At 40.8% G+C, this 12,023-nt stretch overlaps 1 protein-coding gene across 4 annotated transcripts in view; it reads left to right on the top strand.

Annotated features, from left to right (window-relative positions):
• Positions 1-10,501, top strand: part of CD200R1L (CD200 receptor 1 like) — a 31,191-nt gene extending 20,690 nt beyond the window's left edge. For all 4 annotated transcript variants that reach the window (XM_057301862.2, XM_057301863.1, XM_057301861.1 and 1 more), the window contains 2 exons: positions 6,315-6,438; positions 10,237-10,501. In XM_057301862.2, coding sequence (XP_057157845.1) covers positions 6,315-6,438; positions 10,237-10,249 — 137 coding nt within the window. In that variant the 3' untranslated portion in view covers positions 10,250-10,501. The remainder of the gene's footprint in view (positions 1-6,314; positions 6,439-10,236) is intronic.
• The last annotated feature ends 1,522 nt before the right edge of the window (positions 10,502-12,023 follow it).

The raw sequence follows: 12,023 nt of genomic DNA, 5'->3' as shown, positions 1-12,023 counted from the left end.
GCTATTGTGATAATTATTACAACTAATATTAAATATAATCATATTAATTACTCCTCATAATATCTTTCATGTTTGTTCTTTTCTTTTTTGCATCAGCTTTATTGACATCTAATTTATATACCATACATTTCACCCATTTAAAGCATGCAATTCAATGCTTGTGTGACCATTGCTACAATCAATTTTAGAACATATTTATCACCCCCAAAAGGAAACCATGTATTCGTTAGCTGTGTTTTCCATGATCAATTTCCCATCAAGTCTAGCCTCTTACTTCATACGTCTTATCTATAGATCAGTCCATTTATCTTCAGTATTACCTGATCTTCCCTTCTGTAGTACCAACATTCAACCCAAATTCTAAATCTTTTTTCCCTTTTATCTCCTTAGGAGCTTTTCTTCATTCTCCTCTCTCTTTTGTTTAGTTTTTTTGTTCCTTAAATTATTTTCCTAAAGCTGCTCATAAAACACGCCTATTTTTCTTCTGTATCCAAAAACTTGGTGTTATGACTTCCTCAAACATTAACTCTTGGCTTCTACTCATATCCAAGAATTTTTTTAAAAGAGGAGCCTACACTTACTGTCTCTTCTATATCACCTCACATCTATTCCTTAACTCATTTGTGTCTCCCTGCGCAGAAAATGCTCTGACAAAAAGCATCTCCCAAGTGCCAAATAAAATATAAATGTTTCATTCTTTGTTCACTTAATTAGCTTCTTTGTAATATTTATTATAATTATTAATTTTAAATATCTAATAATATATAATTTTATATAATATTTACTAATTTTAAATATTTTATTAGCTTTTTAATAATACATTTTATGATCCTGTACCCCATGCATGTGGGCCTCTTTGGGCTCTTCAAAAGTGTTAAGTGCTTGTATTCCTCTGTTCCCTTTTACATGCAATTTCTACCTCTCCATAAGGTACTTCTTTCCCTGCACTTTCTTCTTCCATTGCATTTGATCAGTTCCTGTTGAAGTTTTAAGACTTAGTTTGACATTGATCCTCTGGGATGATTTTCTCTTGCCTTGAAGTTCGGTTAGCTATTCCTCCTCTGTGCTCACAGAATGCTTCATGCATGCCTCTGTCATAGCACCTCCACAGCCCTGTAATTGACTGCTTGGCACTGTTTTCATTCACAATGCTTCTGACACCAAATGTGTGTGAGTTTTTTTCCCTACACCAACTAATTCTCCAACTCTCTGGACACCACCTAGGTGTCCTACAATTCAATTCAGACACTAACTACCTGGAGTTAGCACAGACCCCATAGGTTAAAGGCTTAGTCTCATAAGACCTTCCTCACTTCAGACACCAGTCACAAGTCCCAGATTGCCACCTGAACTTCTAATCAACTGGCTATAAATTCAGAGAGTTCCCATGATTCCCTTGTCAGGTTTAATAATTTGCTAGAATGGCTCACAGAACTCATGTCAACCTGAAATAATCAAAAGGATCAGAATCCAGTTTAAAAGAGTTTATTTAAGCAAAAGTCTGAGAACAGCCATTCGGGTAACACAGACTCCAAAGGAATGGGGTCAGTGCTTCAAACTTCTAACTTAAGGTCTTGCTTATATAGGCAGAAAACAAATTCAGTAGGATTATACCTTTTTTACATACAAAGCTGGTTTATGAGTTATAATGATTTAATTAAAGTTACAGTTTGTTTTCTTTTCTGTACAGTTTGTTTTCATTTCCTTTCCAATTTTAAGAGTACAGTTGCCCTCTCCCTCTCCCTCTCCCCACGGTCTCCCTCTCCCTCTCCCTCTCACCACTGTCTCCCTCTCCCTCTCTTTCCACGGTCTCCCTCTGATGCCAAGCCTAAGTTGGACTGTACTGCCACCATCTCTGCTCACTGCAACCTCCCTGCCTGATTCTCCTGCCTCAGCCTGCGAAGCTCGAGCCACCACACCTGACTGGTTTTCGTGTTTTTTTGGTGGAGACGGGGTTTCGCTGTGTTGGCCGGGCTGGTCTCCAGCTCCTAACTGCGAGTGATCTGCCAGCCTCGGCCTCCCGAGTTGCCAGGATTGCAGATGGAGTCTCCTTCACTCAGTGCTCAATGTTGCCCAGGCTGGAGTGCAGCGGCATGATCTCAGCTTGCTACAACCTCCACCTCCCAGCCGCCTGCCTTGGCCTCCCAAAGTGCCGAGATTGCAGCCTCTGCCCAGCCGCCATCCCGTCTGGGAAGTGAGGAGCGTCTCTGCCTGGCCGCCCATCGTCTGGGATGTGAGGAGCCCCTCTGCCCAGCTGCCCAGTCTGGGAAGTGAGGAGCGCCTCTTCCCGGCCGCCATCCCATCTAGGAAGTGAGGAGTGTCTCTGCCCCGCAGCCCCGTCTGGGATGTGAGGAGCGCCTCTGCCCGGTCGCGATCCCATCTGAGAGGTGAGGAGCCCCTCCGCCCGGCAGCCGCCCCGTCTGAGAAGTGAGGAGCCCCTCCGCCTGGCAGCCACCCCATCTGAGAGGTGACGAGCCCCTCCGCCCGGCAGCCGCCCCGTCTGGGAAGTGAGGAGCGTCTCCGCCCGGCAGCCGCCCCCTCCGGGAGGGAGGTGGGGGGTCAGCCCCCGCCCGGCCAGCCACCCCGTCCGGGAGGGAGGTGGGGGGCGCCTCTGCCCAGCCGCCCCTTCTGGGAAGTGAGGAGCCCCTCTGCCCGGCCACCACCCCATCTGGGAGGTTTACCCAACAGCTCATTGAGAACGGGCCAGGATGACAATGGCGGTTTTGTGGAATAGAAAAGGGGGAACGGTGGGGAAAAGATTGAGAAATCTGATGGTTGCTGTGTCTGTGTAGAAAGAAGTAGACATGGGAGACTTTTCATTTTGTTCTGCACTAAGAAAAATTCTTCTGCCTTGGGATCCTGTTGATCTATGACCTTACCCCCAACCCTGTGCTCTCTGAAACATGTGCTGTGTCCACTCAGGGTTAAATGGATTAAGGGCAGTGCAAGATGTGCTTTGTTAAACAGATGCTTGAAGGCAGCAGGCTCGTTAAGAGTCATCACCACTCCCTAATCTCAAGTACCCAGGGACACAAACACCGCGGAGGGCCGCAGGGTCCTCTGCCTAGGAAAACCAGAGACCTTTGTTCACTTATCTGCTGACCTTCCCTCCACTATTGTCCTGTGACCCTGCCAAATCCCCCTCTGCGAGAAACACCCAAGAATGATCAATAAAATAAATAAATAAATAAATAAAAAGAGTACAGTTAACATTTCATGTTAGGCAATGTGGTAGTCATTGTATGAGAGAAGAAAGAAGGAAGTTAATCAATAATGAAGATCAACAGTTTAGAGGGAAGACGTCTTCTCTGGCACCCTTTAATCATTTACGGGAGTTTACAAAACAATGTAGGCAAGGAAAAAGGCTAATGTACAATCAGGTAAACAAAAATTTTGGCTGCCTAGGTCATAGCTGCTTGTTTACATAACTCAGGTCTCATAATCACATTCCGTTAAGGCTCAACATATTTTAAAGTTCCAACAGCTTAGATTTTTAAATTTCACACTCAGGAATGCATTTATTTGCTATTACTAATTTACTGTAAAGTGTCCAACTCAGGAACAGACAAAAAAAATAAAAAGAGATGCATAGGGCAAGGTATGGAGGAAGGAGCTTCCGTGATGTCTCTGGGAGTGCCAACCTCCCAGGCCCTCAGTGTGTTCACCAGCTCAGAAAATCTCCCAACCCAGAAGCTCTCCAGACTCTGTCATGTAGAGTTTTTGTGGAGGCTCTATTACATAGGTATGATTGATTAAATTATTGGGCATTGGTTTTTAGCTTAATCTCTAACCCCTCTCCCCTCCCAGGAGGTCAATGGAAGAGGAGAGCGGTGGTGTGGGGCTGAAAGTTTCAACCCTCTAACCATGTCTTGGTCTTTCTAATTACCAGCCCCATCCTGAAGCTGTCTTCAGGCTCCCAGCCACCACTCATCTCATTAGCATACAAAAGATGGATCACTGTGGAACTTCCAAGAAGTTTAGGAAAAATCCTTGGAAGTGTGCCAGGAACTGGAGGACAAAGACCAAATACATACATATTGCTTATCATATTACAACCACTTACTTTTGTGACTCTCAGCACAGTGTAAGATCCTTGAGAGTTGGAACCACTACTTTTATTTTTATATTCCTAAAGTCTGGCACAGTTGCTGACACATACAAGTCACTGCAGAATTAGGTTCAAATCTTTGCAGATTCATCTCTACATATTCCATTCTATGCTCCAAATATGACTTAGGTAAACTCATCTTTAAAACTTTTCTCAAATTATTTCTTTATCTTGAAAAGTCTTTCTTTTAACCTATTCAATCCTGCAGACCAGCAAGGTCCAGTTCAAGTCCTGCTTCTCCCTGACCTCTGTGTTAGAGTTGATTAAACGTTCTGAATTCCTTAGATGATTTATAATCTGTAATGTTCATCCAGCACTGTTTTCTCTCTTGTACATTTAACTAAAAAGTATTGGAGACAGGTCTCAATTTAGAAGTTCATTTTGCCAAGGTTTAGGACAATTTGCACAGATCAAAACAGAACAAAACAAAACAAAACAAAACAAAAAAACACCACAGAATCTGAGAAACAGTCGGTGATCTGTGCCTTTCTCCAAAGATGACTTTGAGGGCTTCAATATTTAAAGGGTAAAAGTGCGCTGGAGGGGAAAGAGGAAGGGTGTGGTAATTCACAAGTTGCAAGAGAAAAGGAGCAATTAGGGGAATAGTCAATTATGATAAGGTGAACACAGAGTAGCTACCTGTGGAGAAATTTATGTTTTATCTGTAGCTATCTGCTTAGGAATAAAAGGAAAGGCAGTTGCTTGCATGACTCAGTTTTCAGCTTAATTTTTCCCATTTGGCATAGTGAATTGGGGTCTTGAGATTTTATTTTTCTTTCATATAAGTTGTCTTCTCATTTGTATGAGTCTGACTTCTCCAGTTGGATTACAAGATATTTTGAGGACTGTAACCATGTCATTTTTCTTATTTCCTCACAATGCCTGGGATTGTCTGACATTTTTCTAGTTTAGTGTTTGAGCAGGTTATTTAATGGGATAGAATGACCTCTTGGAGCCAGGAGTCAGACTTGTATTTAGAGTTCACACATTCTTTAGGTGGCCAATTTCTTTTTCTCTTTTTTACTTTACTTTTTTTTTTTTTTTTGAGACAGAGTCTCAATCTGTCACCCAGGCTGGAGTGCAGTGGTGCGATCTCAGCTCACTGCAACCTCTGCCTCCTGGGTTCAAGAGATTTTCCTGCCTCCGCCCCCCGAGTAGCTGAGATTATAGGCCCATGCCACCACGCCCGGCTAATTTTTGCATTTTAGTAGAAACATGGTTTCACCATGTTGGTCGGGCTGGTCTCGAATTCCTGACCTCAGGTGATCCACCCACCTTGGCATCCCAAAGTGCTGGGATTACAGGTGTGAGCCACCACACCCTGCCTAGGTGGTCAATTTCATAGGACAAGAGACTTCAGAATTATGCTTCTGGCTGGGCATGGTGGCTCACGCCAGTAATCCCAGCACTTTGGGAGGCTGAGGTGGGCGGATCACCTGAGGTCAAGAGTTTGAGACCAGCCTGGCCAACATGACAAAACCCCATCTCTCCTAAAAATACAAAAATTAGCCAGGCATGGTGGTGCATGCCTGTAATCCTAGCTACTCCGGAGGCTGAGGTAGGAGAATCACTTGAACCCAGGAGGCGGAGGTTGCAGTGAGCTGAGATCGCGCCGCTGCACTAGAGCCTGAGAGACAATGCAAGACTCCCTCTCAAAAAATAAAAATAAAAAAAGAATGATGTTCCTAATTAGTTTGATTTATCTTTTCAATAATTCCTAGGGCCATTTCACAGGTAAATAAAAATGAAAGTAGGAAGATATAAAACACCTTGCTAAAGAGGTTACATCAACTTAGTAAGAAAATCACTTCACTGTGTGGAAAGTGTTATCAGCTCAAACCCCAAATACTAAGAGTAATGTTCTTTCAAACGCTAATATTTGCATGGGAAGTTGGAATATACAGGGGAAAGCTTGACATATTGCTTTTCTTATAAAATTGGAAAGTATTAGCAATGCGTAATGTGCATTTATTTGTTCAGAAAATTTGTCAGAAACCTACGATGTACAAAACACAAACATGGTTCCTAAACTCTGTCATGAAAGAATGATATATTAGTAACATTTGAGTGATAATTTAGAAGGTTTTATGATTATGACAGTCCGTGAACTCTTAAGAATATTTTAAAATGTTCTTTAAAATGATTGACTCTAATTTGTAAGTAGAAGAATGCTTAAAATGATTTTCACCCCTGTCTGTATTTAAAGGTCTCAGAACCTCAGGATCTCCAGCGTTGTCCTTACTGATCATTCTTTATGTGAAACTCTCTCTTTTTGTGGTCATTCTGGTCACCACAGGATTTGTTTTCTTCCAGAGGATAAATCATGTCAGGTAGGAACTGAAGACTGAAAAGCATAAGACACAGTAGAAAAAAAAAAGTATCATTGTAACATTTTGAGTTTACAATGTACTGGGAAAAGCTTGACACTTTTCTGGTATGTTGTATTCTCCCTCCAGCCCCTTCTTTAATGTGAAGGCATCATTAACAACTGAGAGCCCAGGCAGATCTGCCTGCAGCATGGGGGCAAGAACTTCATTGTGAAAGTGCTTCATTGTGGTTTTAGTCTAGGAGAGAAGTGGCCTAGTCCACATCTTCAGAATTTGGTGGGAGAAAGTTTCTGGGGCTTCTCAAGTGTTTACTTTCAAATTTCTTTGTAAAGGGCTTGTGTTCATTCCTGCTTAATTATATATTTTATGGGTTTTTTTCCTAAAGAATGAAAATCGAAAGAGCTGGATGTCAATTTATATTTGATGAGACATCACAAAAAAAGCAGCCATTTGCAATAAGCCTTCGGGTTCAAAGTCTAGCTTAACTTCTTTTGTGACTTGATGTGATAGTTACTAATATGGTTTGGTGCTGCGTCCCCACCCAAATTTCATCTCAAATTGTAATCCCCACATGTTGAGGAAGGGACTTGGTGTAGGTGATTGGATCATGGGAGTGGTTTCCCCCATGATGTTCTTGTGATAGTTAGGGAGTTCTCACAAGAGCTGATGGTTTTATAAGTGGCAGTTTCCCCTGCTCACTCTCCAGTCTGCTGCCATGTAAGACATGCCTTGCTTCCCCTTCGCCTTCTGCCATGATTGTAAGTTTCTTGAGGCCTCCTAAGCCATGTGGAACTGTGAGTCAGTTAAAAGTCTTTTCTTCGTAAATTACCCGGTCTCGGTCTCTGGGAATTCTTTACAGCAGTGTGAAGACAGACTAATACAGTTACCAAGACCTGTTTCAGACTCTTAGCATACAGTGTAAGTACACATGCAAAAGCTTCGTGCCTGCCATCATAAATGCCTAGGATACTTTATCTACTTTCCCATTTTCCCTGGTAAATTTTTATTTGCAAATGTGAAACAACTGCTTTTCAAAATAAAGAGGAAGATAGCTCAGCAAAAGGCAAATTATGATGCTGGGCAGTTTTTATACACCCTTTGGGTGCTTTAAATGGTGCTTTCCTCGCAGCTTCCTGGCTCCTGTACACACCCAAATTGTTAATCAATGCTGCAATGGCAGGAGCTACTGGAAGCACTGTCTGCAAGTCAGCTAGTAGCTGACCTTCCATCCATTACTTGCTTGCTAGCAATTAGTGGGGCAGTAGTATTGCATGTTTGGACTGATTATTGAGTAAATGGCTGAGTCATTTTTAGCAGTATTTGCATTTTAGCAGAAATTGTAAGTTGATCTCAACTAAGGAAATGTCAGTGTCATTGAAGATGACTCTGAAGTTCCCCTTACCTTTTAGAGTTCTAATGTCTCAATTCCCTTTCTTGTTTACACTTTAGGTTGTAGCCGTTGGATGGATTAATGATGCTAAGAGTAAGACACTGGTGAAATCCTTATATCTTCTAGGGCCACTGTAAACTGAGATCCTATATTCACTTGATACAGATGGTAATCCTTTAGTAAAAAGTGATTTTTTATTTAAAAGAAGACATTTCTTATTTAAAGTAGCAAGTTGATATGTTTTGGCTGTGTCCCCACAAAAATCTCAACTTGAATTGTATCTCCCAGAATTCTCACGTGTTGTGGGAGGGAGCCAGAGGGAAGTAATTGAATCATGAGGGCTGGTCTTTCCCGTGCTATTCTCATGATAGCGACAGGTTTATCTCAAGATCTGATAGGTTTATCAAGGGTTTCTGCTTTTGCTTCTTCCCCATTTTCTCTTGCTGCCACCATGTAAAAAGTGACTTTCACTTACCCCCATGATTCTGGGGCCTCCCCAGCCATGTGGAACTGTAAGTCCAATTAAACCTCTTTTTGTTCCAAGTTTTGGGTATGTCTTTATCAGCAGCATGAAAACAAACTGGTGATTTGGCCTATTACTTTTATTTTTAGCAAAGCCCTAAGGGAAAAAATGAATGCATAAATTGGATGATATTATACGCATATGGTTATTTAATTGCTGAAACAAACAGGCCCTACATCTCAGTGTATTCACACCACAAAAATTTAATTCTTGCTTACATCACACTCTAGTGCAGTTAGTGGGGCTGAGGCAGGGCAGAGAAGAGAGGTGTTGCTTTAAGCTGTCACTTTATCTTATGGCTCTGCCCTTCTCAGAATATTTTCTAGTTCAGCTGGTGAATAGGAAACAGGGAGAGAGAATAGAGGATGTTATGTGGGAGGTGTTTATGGGCCAGGCCTGGAGTAGTAATCACTTCTGCTCACATTCCATTGGTTAGTTCTTAGTAGCATAGCTATATTAACATCCACAGAGGTTGGAAAATGTAGTCTAGCTGCCTTGGAAGAAAAGGAATCAGGTTCACTGCAACATCTAGCCCAGTCTCTGCCCATAATAAAGAATAGAACAAATACTAAGATTAACACTTACGCTTTTTGTAATTGAACATAAGTAAAAAATAACTAAATTAGTAAATTATATATCTACTATATATAATATGATGTAAGCTCTTGTGTGCCTTTCTTTTTTATTATAATTCCCTTATGTTTAAGACAGGGCATAGAATGGGAATCAGTCCATTAACACAATTTTATAACAGACTAAAAAAATACCATACTGCGGCAGAGATTGCTTGTTACCTGGTTGTATTAGTCTGTTCTTATGCTGCTAATAAAGTCATATCCAAGACTGGGTAATTTATAAAGGAAAAGGTTTAATTGACTCACAGTTCCACATGGCTGGGGAGGCCTCATAATCATGGTGTAAGGCAAGGAGGAGTAAAGCTACGTCCTACATGGTGACAGGCAAAGAGAGAGTGCGTGCAAGGGAACTCCTGCTTATAAAACCATCAGAACTCATGACACTTATTCACTACCATGAGAACAGCATGGGAAAGACCTGCTCCCATGATTCAATTACCGCTCACCAGGTCCCTCCCATATGGGAGCTACAATTGGAATTGATTTCCATTGATTATGGAATTGATTATGGGAGCTACAATATGGAATTGATTTCCATAACACATGGGAATTATGGGAGCTACAATTCAAGATGAAATTTGGGTGAGGACACAGCCAAGCCATATCACTGGTCCAATGCTCATCCTCCCCTTTCTCCTTGTGGCAGATGAGTATATCCATGACTCTGAATCTTCACCTCTCCGTCTATCCATGTAATTTTTCAGTTGACTTTAGAGTTCTTTCCATACAGAGAGTACATATTTATCCATCCTATGCAGTTTGTTTTGGCCAACAAAATGAGGTGGAAGTGTTAATGTATCTGTTTTGAGCACAGGTCTCAAGAAGTTCTGTTCTACTCGTTACTCCATGAGAACATGCCTGGCCCATCCAGATGGAGGATGAGAACCATGTAGATCAGAGCTGTGTCCCCTCAGTCCCATCCCTACCTCTCTGTTGAGGCCAACCTAGAAGATGCAATAGTCAGCCATCCCCTAAACATATGAGGAAGCTCAGTCAAGATGAGAAGACCTGACCTCCACTTGATCCCAGGCATATAAGCAATTGTTGCCACAGAGGTTTTATGGTTGTTTGTTATACAGCATTCCTGGTGTCTTAGGTAATTGACACATTGATTAATAGCATAACTCCAATTTAATTTATTATTGGAATGTACTTAGCTAAAAGGCATTTCTCAGTTTCCTTTGCTGAGTATGCCCACTTGCATAAGCTCTGGAAAATGAGATATAAATACAAATCTTGTGTAATACTTTCAGAAAAGTTCTTTAAAGAAGAAGGAAGGGTCTTCTTTTGCTTCTCCTCCTTGTCTCTGGACTGCAACATTGGTGAGATGAGTGATGGTCCAGCAGTGAACTTGGGCCATGGATGATGTTAAGGATAGAAGCCACTCAGTAGGATAGAAGAAAAGAAAGATGGAAGAAGGATCCTGGGCTTGATGACCATGAAGTTTCCCTATAAACCCTCAACCACCTATTCATTGACTTCTTTTGTGTTAGAGTGAATAAAATTTTGTTCATGCCAGTGTTATTTTTGGTTTTACTCTACACGCAGCTAAACTTAATACTAATTGATACAAATACCTAGTTTGTTAATCTGAAGGTTTGTGTCAATCTTGCTACAAATTATTTTCTACTCATATCCATTTTCATGTCCAATTTTTGTTCTTCCCCTAGTGACAATGAAACAGATGTTCCTACTCATGTGCAGTTGTTATGGTCTATTTTCATTCTGCCCATAGAGGTAATAAAAAGATGTAACTTCAGAAGATAGGAATCATAGATATGAGTGTTATCTCTATGACAGTTCAAGAAAAATTGTTGGTTATATAAATGCAAGGGATGCTCTGGGCTTGTTGTGGGAAGGGGCTTGAGAACTTGGAGATACATAAAAATGATCTAATAGCCAATCCCTAGATGTGTGAGAACATGTCTACATTATGGGATTCAGAAGGAAGATAAAGATACTGTTATGGGCTTTTAGAGAGAATGTGAGTAGGAGAAACAGGAGAACTGAAATCTATGAAATTTTATTTGTATTAAATTTGTATTAATTCTTTTTTCCACTGGATGAACTTTATTGTTTCTAGAAGAGATTTATGTGAATTCACGCTATTTCTTTATCCCATTCTCACTGCCATGATTAGATTGAAAGGGTAAAAAGCTACAGCTACTACCCCCATCCTCCCACTGCTATATAAAGATAAAAAAAACTCCACTTTTTTTTTCTGAACCCTCATATGTGTTCATATAGAGCTGACCTTTGAACAACATGGGGGTTAAGGGTGCTAACTCCCCATGCAGTGGAAAACTTGCATATAACTTTTGACTCCCCCAAAACGTAAATAGTAATAGCCTACTGTTGACCAGAAGCCTTACTGATAACATAAACAGTGATTTATATATAGTTTGTATGTTATATGTATTGTTTACTGTATTCTTACAATAAAGAAAGCTAGAGAAAAGAAAATATTAAGAAAATCATAAGGAAGAGAAAATATATGTACTATTTATTAAGCGGAAGGAAATCATCATAAAGGTCTTCATCCTTGTTGTCTTCACATTGAGTAGACTGAAGAGGAGGAGGAAGTAGAGAGGTTGGTTTTGCTGTCTCAGGGGATGCAGAAGTGGAAGAAATCCACATATAAGTAGATCTGTGCACTTTCAACTTGCTGTTCCAGGGTCAATGATATACATGCCCAACAAATTAACTGTGGTCCTAAATACAGGGAGACTGGGAGCAACTTTTAGCAGAACACAATTGAGAGCCACTAGATGGTGCTTCAACTTAAGTCTCTTAACATTTCGAAGCAAGCTAAGATCTACTAACCTTAAGCAATGTAATCCTGCATTAAAAAAATTTTTTTTCCATACTTCTCCATTTACAAATTCTTTAGGTCTTCTTGGGTGGTTTTGGAACAATTACAGAAGGAGAATAAAATGGTTTAACTTGAAATTAAGGGGAAAAAATCTTTTTGGTTCCTAAACTTGAATTGTACTACCGTTTTCATTTAATGTTAGTAAAAAACATTTTGTTTACCAAACAA

This window comes from Pan paniscus, chromosome 2, assembly GCF_029289425.2.
Source record: "Pan paniscus chromosome 2, NHGRI_mPanPan1-v2.0_pri, whole genome shotgun sequence".
In the NCBI taxonomy this organism is placed as follows: domain Eukaryota; kingdom Metazoa; phylum Chordata; class Mammalia; order Primates; family Hominidae; genus Pan; species Pan paniscus.
Note: the sequence above shows the minus strand (reverse complement) of the source record. Positions and strands in the feature narration are given on the sequence as shown.